Genomic DNA, 20,334 nt, shown 5'->3' on the forward strand with positions numbered 1-20,334 from the left:
ACTTGACTGGAAGTAGAGCAGCGGGGCTCTGATTGGTGCTCACATGGGACACTGGTGTCACAGGCAGAGGCCTAGCCTGCTGATCCACAACCCTGGCTCCTGAGGCCACATTTTGACAGGCTAGTGCATGTTTTTAGTGTAATCCTGAATTTTCCTACTTTTACAGTAAACAGTGCTTTGTGTGGTGACAGGTTATGCTCAATGATATAAAGCTTTAGTTTTATATCCTGCATTTTAGGGGGAAAATCAGTTAACGTGTACTGAAAGCAACTAATTCTACACCGTTTATAATGAAAAACCACAGCCCTTCTCCTCCCCGTTTTCTCTGCCCCCTTTTGGGGACAGATATGGTACAGCAGATTAATTTGCTGCTTAGAACACCTCCATCCCATGTGGGAGCACCAGTTTGAGTCCCAGCTACTCAACTTCTGATCCAACTTCCTGCTAATGCCGCCTGGGAGGCAGCAGGTGATGGCCCAAGTGCTTGGGCTTCTAGCCTCATGCTGGTCCAGCCCTGGCTGCTGTGGGCATTTCGGGAGTGAAGCAGTGGATAGAAGATTGATGATCAATCAATCTCTGTCTCTCCCGCCCTCACCCATCACTCTGTCTTTCAAGTAGATGAAAACACGTTTTTAACAAAAGGAGCCGGGACCGGCGCTGTGTCATAGTGGGTAAAGCCTGCAGTGCCAGCATCCCATATGGGTGCCAGTTCGAGTCCGAGCTGCTCCGCTTCTGATCCAGCTCTCTGGTATGGCCTGAGAAAGCAGTAACAGATGGCCTAAGTCTTTGGGCCCCTGCAGCCACATGGGAGACCTGGAAAAAGCTCCTGGCTCCTGGCTTCAGATCAGCCCAGCTCCTGCCATTGTGGCCATTTGGGGAGTGAACCAGCAGATAGAAGACTATCCCCACACCCTGTAACTCTGCCTTTCAGATAAATAACTCTTGAAGAAAAAAAAAGCTGGTGGTGTGGTACAGCGGGTTACACTGGCAGTTGTGGTGGCTTGTAGGCATCCTGTGTTGCTAGTTCAAGTCCTGGCAGCCCTGCTTACAATCCAGCTACCTGGGAGACAATGAAAAATGAGCCAAGTCCTTGGGTCCCTGCCACCACCCCCCCACCCCCCGCCGTGGGAGACCAGGATGGAATTCCTGGCTCCTGGCCCTGGCCCTGGCCCTGGCCCAGACGTGGCTATTGTGGCCATTTGGGAAATGAACAAGCAGATGGAAGACATTTCTTTCTGTCTCTTTTGCCTTGCTCTGCCTTTCCAATAAATAAATATTAAAAAAAAAAAAAAAAAAAAAAACCTTTCAACACTCATTCCTTTGTGCTCGCCTCGCCTCCGTGTCTGTAGACGCTGACATGGCTACTCTTTGCTGCCTCAGTTCTGGACGCTATCTTGACCTCTCTTCGTCCCGCCCACCTGTCGCCCGTCTTCCTGGTGTCATTCTGATTCTGCCGTACCCAGTGTTGGATGATGGCCGGGTATGGGAGTCACCGCTGACCCTGCTAGTAGACTAGATTACTACAGGACTTTCTTTTCCCGAGAAGACCTAATCCTCCCGGCGTTTTATTTGCTTAGTTTTCTATTTGTCACCAAGTTCAATCCCAGGTTGATCTAAAGACCTTGACACATCATCTGTCTTGTTATTCTTCACCGGCTCCTGTCCCAACTGGTCTCCTGTGTCGCTGTCATCCTGGGCTCGCCCCCCACACCTTTCCTCTGCTGAGCCTCCTGTTCCTCTCTCTTTTAAAGATTTATTTTAGCCGGCGCCGTGGCTCAATAGGCTAATCCTCCACCTTGCGGCGCCGGCACACCGGGTTCTAGTCCCGGTTGGGGAGCCGGATTCTGTCCCGGTTGCCCCTCTTCCAGACCAGCTCTCTGCTATGGCCAGGGAGTGCAGTGGAGGATGGCCCAGGTGCTTGGGCCCTGCACCCCATGGGAGACCAGGAAAAAGCACCTGGATCCTGGCTCCTGCCATCGGATCAGCGCGGTGCGCCGGCTGCAGCGGCGGCCATTGGAGGGTGAACCAACGGCAAAGGAAGACCTTTCTCTCTCTCTCTCTCTCACTGTCCACTCTGCCTGTCAAAAATTAAAAAAAAAAAAAAAAAAGATTTATTTTATTTGTTTGAAAGAGTTAGAGATTTAGAGCCCGGGGCGGGGTGGGGGGGTCTTCCATATGCTGGTTCACTCTCCAAATGGCCGCAATGGCCAGAGCTGAAGTGACCAGGAGCCAGGAGCTTCTTCTGGGTCTCACCTGTGGGTGCAGGGGCCCAAGGACCTGAGCCATCCTCCATTGTTTTCCCAGGCCACAGCAGAGAGCTGGATTGGAAGTAGAGCAGCCAGGACTCGAACTGGCGCTGCAGGCCAGGGCTTTAACCCCCTGCACCACTGCGCCAGCCCCCAGTCCTCTCGTTTTTGCTTTAAAGATTTTATTTGAGAGGTAGAGTTACAGGCAGTGAGGAGAGACAGAGAGAAAGGTCTTCCTTCCTTTGGTTCACTCCCCAAATGGCCACAACAGCTGGAGCTGTGGCGATCAGGAGCCAGGTGCCTCCTCCTGGTCTCCCACGTGGGTGCAGGGGCCCAGGCACTTGGGCCATCTTCTACTGCTTTTTCAAGCCACAGCAGAGAGCTGGGTCGGAAGAGGAGCAGCCGGGACTAGAACCGGTGTCCATATGGGATGCTGGCGCTTCAGGACAGCGCCGGCCCCACAACCAGCTTCTTAAGCACCAGGTCAGACACTTGCCCCTGAGTCAGGATTCTGGACCTGACTCCCACCACCACTTTTCTCCAAGTCTCTGTTTTATCTACAAGGGAGGGTTTGGACTCGGCTATTGCCCAGCAAGGGTTCTTCACTGCCTTGTTGGGATACTTTGTGAGTTTCTTTAAAAAATAAAACTCAAGGCCGGCGCCGTGGCTCACTAGGCTAATCCTCTGCCTTGCGGCGCCGGCACACCGGGTTCTAGTCCCGGTCAGGGTGCCGGATTCTGTCCCGGTTGCCCCTCTTCCAGGCCAGCTCTCTGCTTTGGCCAGGGAGTGCAGTGGAGGATGGCCCAAGTGCTTGGGCCCTGCACCTGCATGGGAGACCAGGAGGAAGTACCTGGCTCCTGCCATCGGATCAGCACGGTGCGCCGGATGCAGCGACCATTGGAGGGTGAACCAACGGCAAAGGAAGACCTTTCTCTCTCTCTCTCTCTCACTGTCCACTCTGCCTGTCAAAAAAAAATTTTTATAAAATAAATAAATAAAACTCGAAGCATTTAAAATTTTATTCTGCCACTGACCAAAATGGAGATAATTGTGTTATGCCCCACACCCCCAGAAAGAAAAATAAAATTATATATAGAAAAAAATGGTTTGGGCTGGCGCTGTGGTTTACATAAATGGTTAAGCCTCTGCCTGCAGTGCAGCATCCCATATGGGCACCGGTTCGAGGCTCGGCAGCTCCACTTTTGATCCAGTTCCCTGCTAATGTGCCTAGGAGAGCGGCAGAGGACGGTGCAAGTACGTGGGCCCCTGCATCCACATGGGGACCCAGAAGAAGCTCCTGGCTCCTGGCTCAGCCCTGCCCCAGCTGTTGTGGACATTTGGGGAGTGAATCAGCTAATGGAAGACCTCTCTCCCCTTCTCTCTCTGGATCTTTCAAATAAATAAAAATTTTAAAAGATTTTATTTATTTGAGAGGCAAAGTTACACAGAAAGGGGGAGAGAGAGAGAGGTCTTCCATCTGCTAGTTTACTCCCCAAATGGCTGCAATGCCTGGAGGTGAGCCAATCTGAAGCCAGGAGTTTCTTCCAGATCCCCCAAGAATAAATATTTTATTTTAAAAAAAAATGTATTTCGAGGCACAAAACATTAGATATTGAGGAGGGTGGTTCCTGAAGAATGGAAAATAAGTTTAAGGCAGTTTGTACAGTTGCCTCTGTTGACTGCCTTGCAAGAATTCCCAGGCCGTGGCACAAGGAGAAGGGACCGAAGGGGACCCTGCCAGCCTGCCTGGGTTGAAGAGTCAGAGCCAAGAGGTCCCAGGGCAGAGCACTGGAGAAGAAAGCCCCGTGGTGGAGCCAGGAGAGGCGCCAGCCGTCCCTCATGAATGCTCAGCAGAAAATGGATGCGCTCAGCATGGGAAGAAACCAGCAGGCTGGGGCAGGGGCCACACAAAAGGATTAGAACAGAGCTTGGCATCACCCAGGCTGGGAACGGTGCGTGTTCCTGCCAGCCAGACAAAAGCTCCATTCACGGGGTACCCGGGTGCAGGGTTCTAAGATGGAGCCAGGATTGTGTGTGGACCAGAAACAGTAAGGTGACGTGGATATACGGTGTCTTGCTAACTTTGACATTCCTGGAAGAAAGGGGCATTCCATATCCCGCGGGGCCATCGGGATACGGATGCAGAAGCAGCCAGGGGACAGCACTGTGCCTTGTGCCTTGGCTCTTTCTGCGGGGAGGAAGGAGTGAGGCTGGGCAGGCGAGATTAGACCACTTCAGCAGTTTCTGGGTTATGGAGAGGGCGCTCTAGTTGGTAAATTCCTGCCCCCGCCCCGGGGGGGGGGGGGGGTCCCGCAGAACAGCGGAAGTGCTGGTTTATCGCCTCTGTGAGAACAGGACTGGGGAGCTGGTTGGCTCGTAGATGAAGGGTGTGCCAGCAGGCAGATTGTTGGCAATCTCCAGGAATTAGCCAGCTTTGGGAGGGGCAGTGTCTCCAGGATTAGCAGGAACCCATAGTGTCAAAGCCTCATGAACTATGTAAAGCAAAAGGCGTGATTAATGCAAGTACCCAGGAAGGTCTTGCCTCCTAAGTGAGGAACAGTTAGCTCTGGACTGAACACTACTCTGAACCTCCACAACAAGTCATTAAAAAAAAAAAAAAAAATTAAAACGATCAGACTTTCTCCAGACCAATTAAATGCATCCCAGAACAAGAGCCAGAAAGATTTATAGGAATATAAAAATACCCAGCACCCTGCAAGGAAACATTGAATCAAAAGTTGCCAGGCATGCCTGGGACCAGCGCTGTGGTACAGTGGGCTCAGCCACTGCTTGTAACACTCGCATCCCATATCAGAGTGGTTCGGGTTCAAGTCCCGGCTGCTCCATTTCCAATCCAGCTCCCTGCTAATGCATCTGAGAAAGCAATGGATGATGGTCCAAGTGCTTGGGTCCTGCCACCCGTGTGAGATACCAGGATGGAGTTTCTGAGTCGTGGCTTTGGCTTGGCCCAACCCTGACTTCTGCAGGCATTTGGTGAGTGGACCAGCAGATGGAAAGGGTTTCTCTCTCATGCTGATTTTCAAATAACATAAAAATACATATTTTTTAAAAAAATCATAAACTCAAACATCTGAGAAACTTGATGAACTCCAAATGTTAGAAACAAAGAACATGACACCAAGACGTATATGACTCAGAACTAGTGGTGAAGAGAAAAATATTCTCTCTCTCTCTCTCTCTCTCTCTCTCACTCTGCTTTTCAAATAAATAAATCTTAAAAAAAAAAAAAAAAAAAAAAGTCAGGGGTGGACAGGCAGAGCGAGTTAAGCTCCCCCATGGGACACCAGCATCGCATGCTGGAGTTCCTGTTCCAGTCCTGGCTGCTCTGCTGCTTCCGGTCTAGCTGCCTGCTAATGCACCTGCTAAAGCAGCAAGTGATGGCCAAGTGCTTGGGTTCCTGTCACCCACGCGGGGAGACGCAGATGCAGTTCCTGGCTTCTGGCTTTGGCTTGTTCCAGCCAAGCCTGTTGCAGCCATTTGAGGAGTGAGTAGGTAGATGCAACCCCCCCACCCCCACCCCCAGGCTTTTCCGCCCTCCTCTTCTTCTCTCTCACTTTGCTTTTCAAATAAAAATAAATAAATAAATAAATAAAAAGCAGCCAGAGGAAAAAATAAAGAAGTTTTTTTTAAAAGATTTTTTTGTTTATTTGAAAGGCAGACTTACTAAGAGGCAGAGAGAGAGAGACAGAGATCTAACTGTTGGTTCACTCCCCAAATGGACACAATGGCCAGAGCTGTGCCCATCTGGAGCCAGGAGCTTCCTCCAGGTCTCCCATGCCGGTGCAGGGGCCCAAGAACTTGGACCATCTTCTACTGCTTTCCCAGGCCATAGCAGAGAGACAGATCAGAAGTGGAGCAGCCAGGACTCGAACCGGCGTCCATATGGGATGCCAGTGCTACAGGACGCAAGGAGTGAGTATTCAACCTAGCAATGAAGATGCCTGCAAGCCACATCAGAGGGCCTGGGCTGGATTCCTAGCTCTGGCTTCTGATTCCAGCTTCCTGGCAGTGCAGATCTTAGGAGGCAGCAGTAACGGTGCAAGTAATGAGTTCCTGGCACCCATGTGAGAGATCTGGATTGAGTCCCTGCCCCAGCTTCACCCCTGGCTCAGCCTCAGCAGGGGGCATTTGGGGAGATGGGAACTCTGTCTTCTGTTTCTTTGCCTCTTGAATTAAAAAAAAAAATTTTTAAATTTTTAAAGACTGTAAAGGCGTGGGTGTTTGGCCTTGTTAGGAAAATGGCACAGTTTTATCTATGGTGCGATCTACACCCTGATTTACATCCTATGCCCTGGCTCCCTCCACCATTGCTGAAAGCCAGGTGGCCACAAGGCCCAACCACCAGTGTCAAGCCCCACCCCCATCCTAATGAGATTCGCTGCTCCTGCTTCCCTGCCAGCCCTCTGGCAAAGTTTTAAAAGGACCTGTTCCTGAACACGGGGCTCTCTCGGCTCCTCTCTTCTCTTCTGCTCACTCTCTAGCCTCTTCTCTCTCACTCCCCTCTCTCCTCTCCTCTCCTCTTTCTCTCTTACTCTCCTTTTCCTTCTTCGCCCCTTCCCTCCAGTCTGCTGTGTTTTCCCCAATAAACCTTTTCCCTTACCCTGGTGTTTGGTATGTTTTGGGACGGCCTAACAGAAATGCATAACAGGACTAACAGTTAAGACAGCACTTAGGATACCGAGGGGGGGCCCTGGGTTCAAGTCCACTCCACTCCTGATTCCAGCTCCCTGCTAATGCACATCAGGCAGGCAGCAGACAATGGCTCAAGTGGTTGGGTCCCTGGCACTCACGTGAGAGGCCAGGATGGAGTTCTCGGTTCCTGACTTCAGTCTGGCCCACAGCTGGCTATGGTGGGCAGCTGGGGAGTGAATCAGTGGACAGAAGGTCATTTTATCTGAGTCAGTGCTGTGGTGCAGTGGGCTAAGCCTCGGCCTGCGGCGCCGGCACCCCATCTGGGCGCTGGTGCATGTCCCGGCTGCTCCTCTTCCAATCCAGCTCTCTGCTATGGCCTGGGAAAGCAGTACAAGATGGCCCAAGTCCTTGGGCCACTGCACCCACGAGGGAGACCGGGAAGAAGCACTTGGCTCCTGGCTTCGGATCAGCTCAGCTCTGGCCATTATGGCCATTTAGGGAGTGAACCAGCAGAAGGAAGACCTTTCTCTCTGTCTTTCCCTCTCACTGTCTGTAACTCTACCTCTCAAATAAATAAATAAAATCTTGAAAAAAAAAAAAAAAAGCACAAAGAGAATGAAAGGCAGGCAAAGCCATGAGAGCAGTATCTAAACCCAGAAGTGCTTGTTACATACATAAATGGCTTCAGTTCTGCCTGTTCCTGAGGCCTTGGGCTGTTGCCACTGCCACCCAGAGAGCCCCGGGTAGAGGCCCCATGCCCCACACGCAGCAGGTGCCCCAGGCCCCGGGATCAGGAGGGGCCTTGTGCAGCCAGATCCCAAGAGGAGGACCACGCTGCCAGTGAGTGTCAGGGCCTGCCCAGGGCTCCCTCCTTCTTGTAGCCCTGTCCCCCAGACCTCACGTGTTGGCAGCAGTGCTAGGAGGTGGGTGCACTGAAGAAGCCATTAGGTCCCTGCAGGGATCAATGTCACCATCGCAAAAATGGGTCTGTGACAGAAGAGAGCTCAGCCCCGCCCCGCACCACAGGACACCCAGCACCAGGCTGGTGACGCGGCAAGGAGGCCCTCACCAGATGCACGCCCTGTGATCTTGAACTTCCCAGCTCCAGAACCAAGAGCCAAATAAACGCCTACTGTTTACAAACTGCTGCACAAGGCACGGGTCTCCACTTCCTGTAGCTCAGTGTCCCTGGCCGAAGAGTGACCTTGCTACTGGTGGTGGTGGGGAGGCCTGGATGTGAGGAAGGGGCTGTGGACACCCGCATGGCCCTGGGGCTGACCCTCCCCACTGCCCCTGGAGCTGGCTCCGGCCGCATCGCATGGCTACGTTCAGAAGGCAGACGCTGAGGCCATCTGCTGTCACCTGGGTTCTCCCGGAGCTTGCCTGGAACAGCCGGCCCAGGTCCTCGGGCGCCGTCCTGGTAGGAGATCTCTCTGAGCGGTGACATCTGAAGGTGTGCAGGCTGGCTGTGGGCCAGCCGTAGGCAGGCAAGCAGGCAGCGAGGAGGGCAAGAGGAACGCGGAGGGTCTGGCATTTCTCCAACAAGCAGGGTAAGCTGCAGGCGTGACATCTTTATCAGCTTGCCTTGGGCCCACGGCTGGCTTTCCCATCCTTTGCCTCTCCATGGGCCACGTCCACCCTCCACCCTCTGCCCTGCCCTGCCTCAATCTGGGGAGCCAGCACCCCCCAATTCCTGGGCTGGGGACCCAGAGAAATGCTTTCTTGGCATTAAAGATCGGGCAGGACCAGATCTTTAAAATGAGGAGGGCTGGGCGAGGCAGGGGCCAGGCCCCCCAGGATGGAGCCTCAAACGCTGGAAGGGACCATGGCCAGCAAGCCCTGTTTAATGGAGGGGTAAAAGGAGGGACCTGAGAGAGGGGAAAGGCCGGGCCAGATCCCCCACAAGCCTGGAGCAGAGCCAGGCTGACCCGAGTGTGCTCTGTTCCCTTCCCACGGCCTTCAGACAAGGAATCGCCTGGCGCAGTGAGACCTTGGTCCTCCCCACCCCACTCCGGGTCCTGGGACTGCACACCATCCTGTCCTTGCCCTCTCGGCCCCCTCCCTTCTGCCCCAAAGTGTCCTGTGACTCAGACCCCTGCCTTTCTCCTGGGCCTTGGGGCCTCCCTCTGCCGTTGGGTCTCTCTATCCAACAGGGTCCCACTGTCCCCAGACCCTACCTCTAATTTTATTTCTTGCCTGTCCTGCCGGCTTCCTTGCTAGGGTCAACTCCGGCTCCCCAGGGTGACCGTGCCACTGAGCTTCTGGTGGGGGCTGCCCCCGGGCTGCTGGGGTGGGGGTGGGGGGAAGGGACGGTCCCCCTCTACTGGGGACAGTCCTGTGACTGCTGTACCCCAGAGTGCCCTGCTGCTGGCTATGGCCACCTACACCCCATGCCTGCATGCTCTTGGGGTCCCCCATAATGGGACCCCTCCCCCAACATCCAGGCTCTGAAGGAAACACACAAGCTCTGGCTCTGGCCTGATGCATTGCTGAACCTTGCAGACTTATCCACAGACCAAGAGTAGGCAGCTTGGCCCGGGGGGTGGGGGTGGTGGGAGGCCAGGGTCCTGGGGGTGATGGGCAGCACCCTGTCCCCATCCGAGTCAGCTGTGGCTTTGCCCCTGGTGGGTCTCCAAAGGGGCTCAGCCCCAGGAAGCAGCTGGAGAGGGTCGGGGTGGGTGGGGGCCACCCCTTCTCCCCACCATAGCAGCAGCAGCAGCGAGGGCTGGAACTTGGCAGCCACGGATCCACGATGCAGAGAGGCTGAGAAGGGGCGTGGGGGAGGCATCACCCTCTTATTGGGAGGTCTGACCTGAGTGCCGGCATCCTTCCTGCTGGGAGCGCCCATTCTTCTTTTGTCCCCTTAATCCCAGGAGGACCATTTGCACTGGCTCTCTGGGGGCCTGGTTGGGGGCGGGGCCTCCCAGGCCTCCGTCATCCACTGTCCTATGCGCTTGAGAGCATTGGTCTTTGGGAGTGACCCAGGCAGACAGCGGGTCACCTGGCACAGCAGGCCTGGGGCTCAGGCCCCGGCTCCACAGCTGCAGAGCCCCAGGTGGAGGCAGAAGCAGCAGCAGCTCCGGTCTCAGCACCCCCTCAACCCCTGGCTCCAGGTCCAGGCCCTCGTAGACGGTGGAGAGTAAGGTGTGCTGGCTCAGCCGCTGGCGCAGGCCAACCAGTAGGGGCTGGGACAGGGAGGCCTGTCGCTCCCCCTCTTCGTGGAGGAGCAACACAGGACCCTGCGCTGTTCTTTCTGTCTGCTCGGCCCTCCCCGGGTTAGCTGCTGGTTCTTCCCGGGTTGGCTACTATCCCTTCCACCTCCGTGGAAGGGCAGTTCCCCCTGGCCGCATTCCCCACTTCCGCAGGGGAGCGGCACACCGCCGGCCGGCTCTCTCGGGGGCTGCACAGGTGTTCCCCTTAGATGTTCCCCATAGATGTTCCTCGTGCATGCCGTCTCTCTCCTCCTTTATAGTCCTCCTCCGCCAATCCCAACTCGGCTGAGTACGCTGCTCTCCAATCAGGAGCAAGTCCTACAGTTAATTGGTTGAACTGGAGGCAGCTGTGCGGAAGCTGTTTACTTCTCTCCCAGCGCCATATTGTGGGAGAGCAGATGCATAGAATAAGTCCTAATTCGAGTAACTTAGTCTAGTCCGGATTGCTCCCCACAGATCCCCCTTTCTTTTTATTTTTTAGCGTTGATACGCGCCTGTCTTCGGTGTCCCGCGGCACACACTCTGCTCTACTTGCTAGAGTTGCCACAGGCTCTTACAAGTCCTATCAATCAGGAAAACCGAATCCGGGTCCTCTCTTCGCCATTGTGAGGAGGTTTTTAGGCGCTGATGCATGCCTGTGTTCGGTGCCCTGCAGCGCATGCTCTGCTCTGCCTGCAGGGGACTTACAAGACCTATCAGGCAAACCGAATCCAAGCCTTCTCATTGCCTTATTGTGGGGGAGACTTATTAGTGTTGGTTCGTGCCTATCTTTGGTGACCTGCAGCTCATACTCTGGTCGAGCTTTGCTGGCGCTTACCGCCTTAAATCAGGCAGACCGAATCCAAGCCTCCTAATTGTTGCATTGTGGGGAAGCTTTACTGATGTTAATTCGTGCCTGTCTTCGGTGACCTGCGGCTAGCCGCCCAGGTGCTCATCGCCTCACTTGATTAGGCAGACCGAATCCAAGCCTTCTAATTGGCATGTTGAGGGGAGGCCTTATTTTTCTCTATTTCTCTATCTCCGGGCATTCCTACCTCTCCCATTTCACTTCTATCTTCCAGCATTCCCATTTCTCTTTTACTTCACTTCCAAACTTCTGTTTCTCTTATCCCCGCAGCTTCCCGGCACCTCGCCCCGCCGGCGGGTTCCCGGCTCTGCGCCGCTTCAGCCCGCGCGCCTCTCTCATCTGCGCAGCTTCCCGGCTTTGCGCGGCTCGGCTTTGCGCGCTCCGCGGTCTCCACGCTTAACCCTTTCGCGTCTGAACCACGGCCTACGCCAGCGTTCCCCATCCATTCACGCCCCGTGCTCTCTCTGCACGCGGCGGCTTCCGCGAGTAACACAGCGTAGCTTGCGTCTCCGCCACTAGGATTCAATCTAAGTTCCCCGGGCTAGCCTGGCGAATTCAACCCAGCGTACGTCTCCGCCCCACGGTTTGGCTTCCCGTCCTTTGCTCCCCGGGCTAATCAGACGGATCCCAACCTGGCTTGCGTCTCAGCTTCTAGTTTCAACTTTTCGCCCCCTATTCCCGGGCTAACTTGAGAATCCCAAAGTGGCTTTCGTATCCGCCTCGGCCTGCCCCCCGCGGCTTCAATTTCCCTAACATTTTTCTCTACCTGGTATGTTTCCCCAAGCTTTCCTCCAACAATACTCCTCCCTCATTTCTCCTGGCCTCTCCCCACAGTCCGCGTCCGAGTCTGTTTGTTCTAGCGTTCACTTTCACTTTCGACCTTAGAGATTTCTCCCAGCTTCCCCCCATAGTCCGTATCTGAGTCTATGCCTAGGCTTTCAACAGCTTCCTCCGGCACCTCTTTCGTCCGGCTTTTCCCTAGGCTGTTTGCTAGTCTCTCTCTCCGATATTTTCCCTAGGCTGTTTGCTAGTTTCTCTCTCCGATATTTTCCCAGTTCTTCCCGTTTCTTCCCTCCTAGGTTTCCCATCCGTCCTAAGTTTCCTATCCAAGCTAGGTTTCCTATCCGAGCTAGGTTTCCTATCCGAGTCACGGCACCATTATGTCGCTCCCCCTCTTCGTGGAGGAGCAACACAGGACCCTGCGCTGTTCTTTCTGTCTGCTCGGCCCTCCCCGGGTTAGCTGCTGGTTCTTCCCGGGTTGGCTACTATCCCTTCCACCTCCGTGGAAGGGCAGTTCCCCCTGGCCGCATTCCCCACTTCCGCAGGGGAGCGGCACACCGCCGGCCGGCTCTCTCGGGGGCTGCACAGGTGTTCCCCTTAGATGTTCCCCATAGATGTTCCTCGTGCATGCCGTCTCTCTCCTCCTTTATAGTCCTCCTCCGCCAATCCCAACTCGGCTGAGTACGCTGCTCTCCAATCAGGAGCAAGTCCTACAGTTAATTGGTTGAACTGGAGGCAGCTGTGCGGAAGCTGTTTACTTCTCTCCCAGCGCCATATTGTGGGAGAGCAGATGCATAGAATAAGTCCTAATTCGAGTAACTTAGTCTAGTCCGGATTGCTCCCCACAAGGCCACGTCCATGTTGTTGCCCAGGTCCACTCGGGGAACTTGGCTGTATCATTGATGGCCTCGGTGAGCTGGCGGGCAGTGGCTCACGTCAGCCAGTTGTCTGCTGCGAGAGGCAGGCACAGCAGCTCGTCGCTCAGCCCCGTGAAGCTGAGGTCCAGCACCGCCAGCCCAGCGCTGTGGCTGCCCAGGGTCGCGCGCCGATGGCGGGATGCTGGAACGCCCAGTCTCCCCTGCGGCTGGCAGGGTCTTCTTGAAGCTGGGGGGTGGGGGGATCCGCAGGCGGGGAGGGGCTGAGCAAGGGCCTGGGGCTCAGGGCCAGGCAGCTCCCCACCAACCAGACAAGAGGCAGCCCAGGGCTGGGTTCCAATGGCCACTCAAAGGCGGGTTCTGTCCAGCGGCCACTTTCTAAGTGGGTAGCTGTGGACAGTGAGCCTTTGATTGATTGCCCTTTGGTGCAAGCAGACAGGCTCAAACACACAGGTGATTAGAAAAACATGTGTGCCCGGTACAGGCCACACCTGTTCTGTTTCCTCCTCCCCCAACCCCACTCACTTTTATGCCCACACCGTGGGAGTGGGAATGATAAACCCATTTTACAGAGGAGCCAACCAATACTCAGGGAGCTGAAATAACTTCTACAGCTGCACACGCCACAGAGGAGAGAGGTCTGGTTCCTGGTGTTGGCTAGAGAGGGGACAGGTCCAGGGGACCGAGCAGGGAGGTATGGGGGGCTCTGGGGTGGCAGCATGCAAAGTGGTATTCTAAGCTGAAAGGGATGCTTAGACCCCATGTCCCCTTCACATACTTGCAGTTCTCTTTCCTGTCATTTGAATACAGCCCATTAAGATGTGGGGGTGGGGAGCACTGAGAGCATTTGAGTTCACCTGCAGCTCCCCCCGCGCCCCCCCCCCCGCCAGCCCCACCTGTATAACAGGGAACAGCCCCCCATGGACTCCCAGGTCAGTGCAGGCCACCAGGCTCAAGGTGGGATAGGTGGGGACAAATGGAGACATGCCTGGGGGCAGCTCCCAGCTGTAGCTCTGCCCCGCCCCCAGGGCCTGGGTGCCTGCGGCCAGTTCCAGGCCAAAGCTGTGACAGAGTGACTGCAAAGGGAGATGTGCAGCAGAGTGAGCCGTAGGGTCGGGCTGGCGTGGGCCAAGGATTCCCAAAGAGCAGCAGGAAAATCGGGATCAGGCGCAGCCTCGGGCAGCTCTCTGCCTCTTCCAGCCTCAGTCTCTTTCCCTGTAAAATGGGTATCATGACCCAGAATTCGCCACTCCCTCTCCTCTGTGGTGAAGATTTATCTGGCACCTGCTGAGGTCCCCTCAGGCCCAAGGGGGTGCACAGATTGAGAGATGAGCCCAGGGCAGGAGGGGGCATTGTCCTGGGGTGGGGCAAGGAGGCCCCGTGGGGAGCTCAGCTAGAGGTAGGGCGCCTGCCGCTGTGGGGCCCGACTGACACCAGGCTCCAGGGTGAGAACAGTGCGGGTGTCAGCCTGGTGGGGTCCCCAAGCTTGGGTTCTTACCAGCTCTGTGCCTTCCTCTGGGCCAGGCTGGCCCCTCGCTGCCGCTTGGAGTGAGGGGTGAGGTGGTAGATGAGCTGCCGGCAGATCCTGTCCAAAGATTTCCACAGCTCACGGTCCTGGGGCAGGGTCAGCAGAAGTGGGGAGCGGGGGCCAAGCAGGTACAGAGGAGCCTGAGCCCCTCCCGTCCGCTCTGGGCCTCGGGGCGAGGGACCTGGCTGGCCGAGTGTGTGAATGTGCATGGCCACGCACCATGGGCCTCTAAGCTGCCCACTCCCTCCCTGGCTGTGAGCGGGCACGAAGCCATAGGAGGCTGGCTGCCCGCCGGGAGATGGACAGACTGGGCCAAGGCCCGCGGTGCCCTGCGGGAGGAAGCCTGGACAATGGGCCTTTGTTCCCTGTTCTCGGGCCAAGGGCCAGCGACTCAGGCTATCGGCCGGCTGCCCGCCCACTCTCCATACACACCCCCCTGCAAGGGGGTGGGGGGGACTTGCCACAGCGGTGGGGAGAAGCCGGACCAGGCCCCTCGAGGGAGCCCGGCTCCACTGCCGCCAATCCCAGGCCGTAGCAACGAGCCAGGTCAGCATGTTCTTCTTCCTCTCGTTCTCGGAGCTACACTGTGCCCATGGGGCCTGAGTCCGGGCAGACAGGGCTGGCAGGGGTGGGGGTGGGGTGGGAGGTAATGTGTGACAGCCCTGCCACCTGTTCTCTCTTGCCTCTAACCGGGCCCTCATAGAGGCCCAGCTCGGGGCGGAACACCAGGTGCGCGTGGCACAAAGCCGCCACGAGCCCGCTCCACTCTGTGGAACGATCCTTGACGCAGTCCCCTTCTGTGAACAGTCCCAACAGCACACACACGCAGTGCAGCAGGCCCTGATGGTTACTGTGATGGCCCTCGGGCCAACTGCATGCAGATGGAAGGGGTCAGAGCTGGCAGGTCTGTTCTGGACATTCCTCTACTAGGGCCCGGGGCTGGTAGCTGGCCACTGCCACCCAGGCCAAGGCTGTGTCCGTACTGGCAGGGACTTTGGCAGGTGCCATCAGAGTGGGGCTCGGGGCAGCTGTGGGAGTACAGGCTGCAGGTGGCAGATTCCACTGGGCATGAGGAGGCACCTGCTGTGGCCCAAGCTGCCGAGGAGCCAGGCGGGCAGGCGGGTGAGGCAGGGGGTCAGTGAGCACCTGTTCCTACAGGTATCCACACGGGGCCAGGGACCCCCATCTAGGGCTTCTTTCTTCTGATTCAAGAGCTCAGAGCCTGGGAGTCCAGCTCTGTGCATGCATTTGTCAGGATAGCCCAGGTCCTGCAGAATCTCCGTGTGCCTTCTGCTGTCACCCAGGAAACAAGTCTAGCCAACCGTGTGTGACTTTCAAGGTTAGACAAATCACAGCTTGCGTTTGCTCTGGCTGCCGGCCGGCCTAATGCACTGAAGCCGGCAGCAGGACACAGGGAGAGGCCGTGAGGATCCAGGCTCCTAGCCTGCACCCCTGGGCCTGCTGGCCTCACCTTCTTGGGGCACTGCAGGGCCTGAGCCAGGTTGGCCAGCAAGTCGTGGGAAATGGGGTCCACCAGGGGAAAGAGAGTCCCGTTTCTGTAGAGGATATGGGTGAAGAGGGTCCCCCCTGAGGCCCAGGTCCTGCAGGTGCTGAACGCAGTTGAGGGTCCCCTTCCCATCTCTCCATGTCCCTCCCTGAGGCTTGCTGGAGCACCCCTGCTGGGCGGTGATGGGACAGCTGTTCAGGGACGGTGGACTCTTCAGGTGACGAAAGGGGCAGAACACTGGGGGTCCTGGTTTAGTCTCCGAGGTAAAGTGTCCTGTTCTGGCCTTATCTGGGATTGGTGCTTGTTGGGGGGAATTTCTTGGGGGCTCCTGCCCCCTAATGATCCCCATATGCCACTGCCCACTCCTCCTCAACACCCCCAGCATTCACTTTGCCTCCCCCCGCCACGTGGTCCCTGGGGCTGCAGACTATGGCACGGACCTCTCTCAGCTCAGATATCCAATGGCAGCCTTGTAGCCTGTGCCTCAGCTTGGAGTAGGGCACCAGCACCATGCCCAACATCCCAGGAGTCACCCAGCACCCTTCCTGCAACCTCTCCCCCCACATCTTCACCTCCCCACTGCCCCTGCCAAGGTTCCGGCCTCATCCTCTAGGAGCCATTTCCAGGGTTTGTCAGCCTTTCCGTATGCCTGCAGTCCTCCCGACGGCTGCCCCAGCCAGCTCCATGAAACACAGACGAACTTGACCTTGATCGGCATCAGAGACTCTGCGTGAGTCTCGGCACTCCCCATGCCTGGCCACAGAGGGAGCCCTTCCCAGCCCACCAGCCTCCCCTCCCAGCCCTCGCACTGTCCAGTGCCCTCTCCACCAGGTGTCTACTCCCATTGCTTGGGGTGGGGCTGAACACACTTCCAGAAGGGTCCATTTCAGGGACACACTGACAGCTGATGGGGCAGGACCTGGGCACAAAGAGGCAGGCCAGACAGGGCTGCAGCCGTGGGGTCCCTGCGGAGTTATGGGGCAGGACAGGCCAACCTCTGGTCTCTGAAGGCTCTTCTCCCTGCCCCCACCATGTCTCCCTGTGCAAATGCCCAGAGGCTGCCTTGGACTCCAGGCGCCATGCACCCGAGACAGCCTACGCTGTCTGTGTAATCTGGCTGATTCAGGCGGTTCTGCTATTTGCTTTTCCAACATGGTTCAAGTCACAGATGCCAGCTAGGAAGGACCCAGGGGGAGGAAGGAGAGCCTGGGCCAACCCAGACAGTGCCCCAGACTGGCCCCAGACCACAGCCTGCCAGTCTTCCGCTGGTCTGGACAGCTCCTCTTAAAGGGCCGGCTCCACCTTTCCAGTCAGCTGGGCCTAGAGCAAAGAAACCAGGGGCCGGAGCAGGGCCGGGGCAGAAGCAGGAGCGGGAGCGGGCCGGGCGGCTGCGCTGTAGCCCCAGCTGCCACCCTGCCACCTCACTTTCCTCTCTGGGGCTTGAACTCAACGTTTCTGTACACACCTGTCTCCCTCATTTCACCTTCTTGCAGGCCAAACACCTGCACAGCTGATTTCAGTTCACAGGGTAGGGGAGGGGCAGGGAGGTGGCTAGTACTCCAGGAGGGTGGGGACAGGAGTAAAGGGGAAAGTAGCTGGCCCTGAAGTGACACTGGTGACCCTGGAACTAAAGCACTCATGTCTCCTAGGGCAATCCAGAGCTCGGGTGTGTGGGACCAGAACCCCCCCCCCAGCCACCTGCTGTGTGCTGTGATGGACAGGTGCGCAGCGCATGTACTCAGTGGGCACACCCTGAATGTTAGAACAGGTGAAGGGTGCCGCGGCTCCCTCTGGGCTGCAGTGGCAGTGCCCTGGTGAGGGTGCACCTGCAGATCAGACCCCAGGGTCTGCAGCAGTCTGCAGCCTGTGCCTGCCTCCCTTCTAAACTGCTGTCTCCCACCGTGAGCCAATACAAGGTGATTCGGCCCCACCCCACCCCCCACCCCCCACCCCCGCTCCTCCATGACTAAGGCCTGAATCAGGGCTCTTAGCGCCAGGCTGGGGACGCCCTCAACACACAACCGACCTCCCTCCCCAGAGCCCGGGTCACACTCGCCGGTCCCCCGACGACGCCGCCGCCTGTGGCCTCCTTGTCGCCCAGACAATAGCCCCAGGCCCTGCGACCCGCCACCCCGGCCCAGAGCCACAGCCCGCAGCCCACAGCCCAGGACCCTCCACACACACCCCCCCCCCCACGGCCCTCCCGCCGCCAGCCGGAGCCGGCCCGCTGCTTCTCTCGCCTGGCGCAGGAGGCTCTGCAGCTGCCCGGCGCGCTCGGGCCGCCGCTCCCAGAGCGTGGACTGGATCTCGCGCTTGTAGGGTGCGGGCCCTGCGCCCGCCGCCGCCCCTGCCTCCCAGCCCGCCTCGTGCCCGGCCCTCCGGCCCAGACGGGCCCCCAAGACCGCCGCGCGGCGCAGGCACCCAGCTGGCTGGAGGCCGGGCTGCCTGCGCCCCGCCCCGCCCCGGCCCCGCCCCGCCCCGCTCCCGCCCGGGCCGGGGATGTGCCCCGTGGGCAGCGCCGCAGGCGGAGCGCACGCATGGGCGAGGGGGACTCCGTGTGGCACTGGGCTCGCCGCGTCGGACCTGGCTCTGGAGTTGTGTCGCGAGGGCCCAGAGCCTGGCCGGGTCTGGTCCAGGGCTGGGCAGCTCCTCCGTGGCCTTGAATCTTTCAGAGAGCCAGCGTTAGGAGGCGCCCCCCACCACACACACACAGTGGACAGTTAGCTGACCTGTCTACTCTCTGCCGCTACTCCCTGCTTGACTGGGTGGAGCCAGCCGCCTGTGGGAGATAAAGGGGATTGGGGGTGTTAACCTTGAGCTCTTTGCACCTGTCTTCCTGCTTGACAAGGGGGAGAACTGCAGGCCATGGCCAGGGTGTGGCCCTCTGGCTCCACTAGGGACCAGGTTGGAGCCACGGACCTGTGTGAGGGGTGTCCCAGTACATGGGGCTCCCTGTGCAGCCCCCTGCCCTCCCCTGGCTCTGGAGGTATGTGTATATGGAGGGTGGGGCACTGGGCTCTGGTCCCTAGTCCTACCAGCAGGGACCATGTGTGCACGCTACAAGGCTAGGGTGGTTCCTGGCTGGGCCAGTGTGCAGGATGAGCACACAGGAGTAAGCAGAGACTGCTGTGGGCATATACAGTGAGGGGTGGCAGGCTCTCCTTCCTGTAGGTTAAACAGAGCCTGCTGGGGGATTAGGAGACTACATGGGGTTAAACTCAGGCAGGGGCCCTGGAATGGGTGCCCCTTGACTCCCCCACCCCCTGTTACACCTGTCCCTGGTATCTGCCAGCCCGCCCCAGTGGCCTCCACGCCCTCCCTTCCCCCTGCAGCCAGCATTGTCCTGAGGCCACCTTGGCACCGCAGGTTTCCTCCCTGGCAAACCTGCATGACTGCCTGGGCTGCCCTCCCTCAGGGCCAAGCCTCTGTGGCTGAACTGACTGAGCACTAAGCTCCAGCCCCAGTGGCTCCAGGGACCTCTCCGACCCCCTGCCCAGAGCCAGCAGCCTGGTAAGTCCTCCTCCTCCTGAGCCCTGCATGCTCAGGGCTGGAGCCCCGAGCTGGGTGGCTCCCAGGCCCTGACCGCATCTTTCCAGAGGCTGGGCCAGGCCTGGACTATGGAAGACAGACGGAGAAGGTGTGGGTAGGGGAGGGGTGGGCAGGGCTGAGCTGGGGTGTCACGAAGGGGACAATGGCAGGCAGTGGCGTGCGGGAGGGGGCGGATTTCCCAGAGTCCTGTGGAAGGCAGGGAATGCTGCTGCCCCCCAGCCCTGTCCCCCCCACCTGCTCCCATGTCCCTGCCTGCGAGGACATTTTTCCAGGAAAGGAGGGAGGGGCGGGGTGTCTGGGTGCCTATGCCTGGATGGGCCTGCCTCTCCCTCTGCCTGCTGTGGGGAGGGTCTGGGGTGAGTCGGCTCTTGGGGACTATTTCTGGCCTGGCCCAGGGGTGTAAAGGAGTCCCCAGAGGCAGAGCTGTCTCCTGGGGGAGGGGGGAGCCTGTAGCCCCTCCCCCACAGCTGCTGGCCCCTCCCCCTTGGAGCTGTCCTGGGCAGTACAGCTGTGTGTGTGTGTGGAGACTGTGTGTCCACAGTGTTGCCTTCTCAGCACCCAGGGCTGCTGTGGCAGCTGTCCTGAGTCCTTCAGGGAACCAATGAAGTAGCAAAGTTGGAGGAGGGGGGCAGGCAGAGATCAGAGAGAGGAAACCATCAGACCCCCCCACCCCGGCCAGGCCACGATGGATGGAGGCCCACGTGAGGTCCTTGGAAGTTTCATGGACACTTTCATGCACAAAACAAACATAGACACAACTATGCATGCATTTCAAAAAAAAAAAAAAAAACAATAACTATTTTTTGCGCCCAAAATAAATTTATCTTTTCATTTGCTTTGATTTTCCCACAAACATTTAGAAGTAGCCTCATACTAGGCCACATGGACTTTCTAGGAGCCAAAGAGGGGTGACAGCCACACGTTTAGTGTCCCCAGCCCTTGGCCACCCAAGGAGAACCGAGGTCCAAGCGACCTGGCTGCCTGGGCAGGAAATGGACCCACCCACCTTTGGCTGGGAGGAGCGAGGCAGATGGAGATTCTCTAAGAAGGCAAAGGTTTCCCTGAACTTGTCCTATGGGGGTGGCTGGGAACCGCCGGAGAGCACAGCTTAGGCCCTGGATCTGTCCTGGGCTGCCA

At 57.7% G+C, this 20,334-nt stretch overlaps 1 protein-coding gene across 1 annotated transcript; it reads right to left on the bottom strand.

The window, feature by feature from the left end:
- Positions 1-9,751: 9,751 nt before the first annotated feature.
- Positions 9,752-18,368, bottom strand: LRRC75B (leucine rich repeat containing 75B; the record flags this gene model as incomplete). Its single annotated transcript, XM_089323564.1, is given in 9 exon segments — positions 9,752-9,995; positions 9,998-10,099; positions 12,590-12,618; positions 12,621-12,959; positions 13,602-13,675; positions 14,112-14,227; positions 15,613-15,720; positions 15,722-15,742; positions 17,889-18,368. Coding segments are annotated over 9 exon segments (1,368 nt in total), but the record flags the coding sequence as incomplete, so codon positions are not given.
- Between the last annotated feature and the right edge of the window lie 1,966 nt (positions 18,369-20,334).

This window comes from Oryctolagus cuniculus, chromosome 21 (genome assembly GCF_051225735.1).
Source record: "Oryctolagus cuniculus isolate XC-2025 breed Fujian yellow rabbit chromosome 21, ASM5122573v1, whole genome shotgun sequence".
Classification (NCBI taxonomy): Eukaryota; Metazoa; Chordata; class Mammalia; order Lagomorpha; family Leporidae; genus Oryctolagus; species Oryctolagus cuniculus.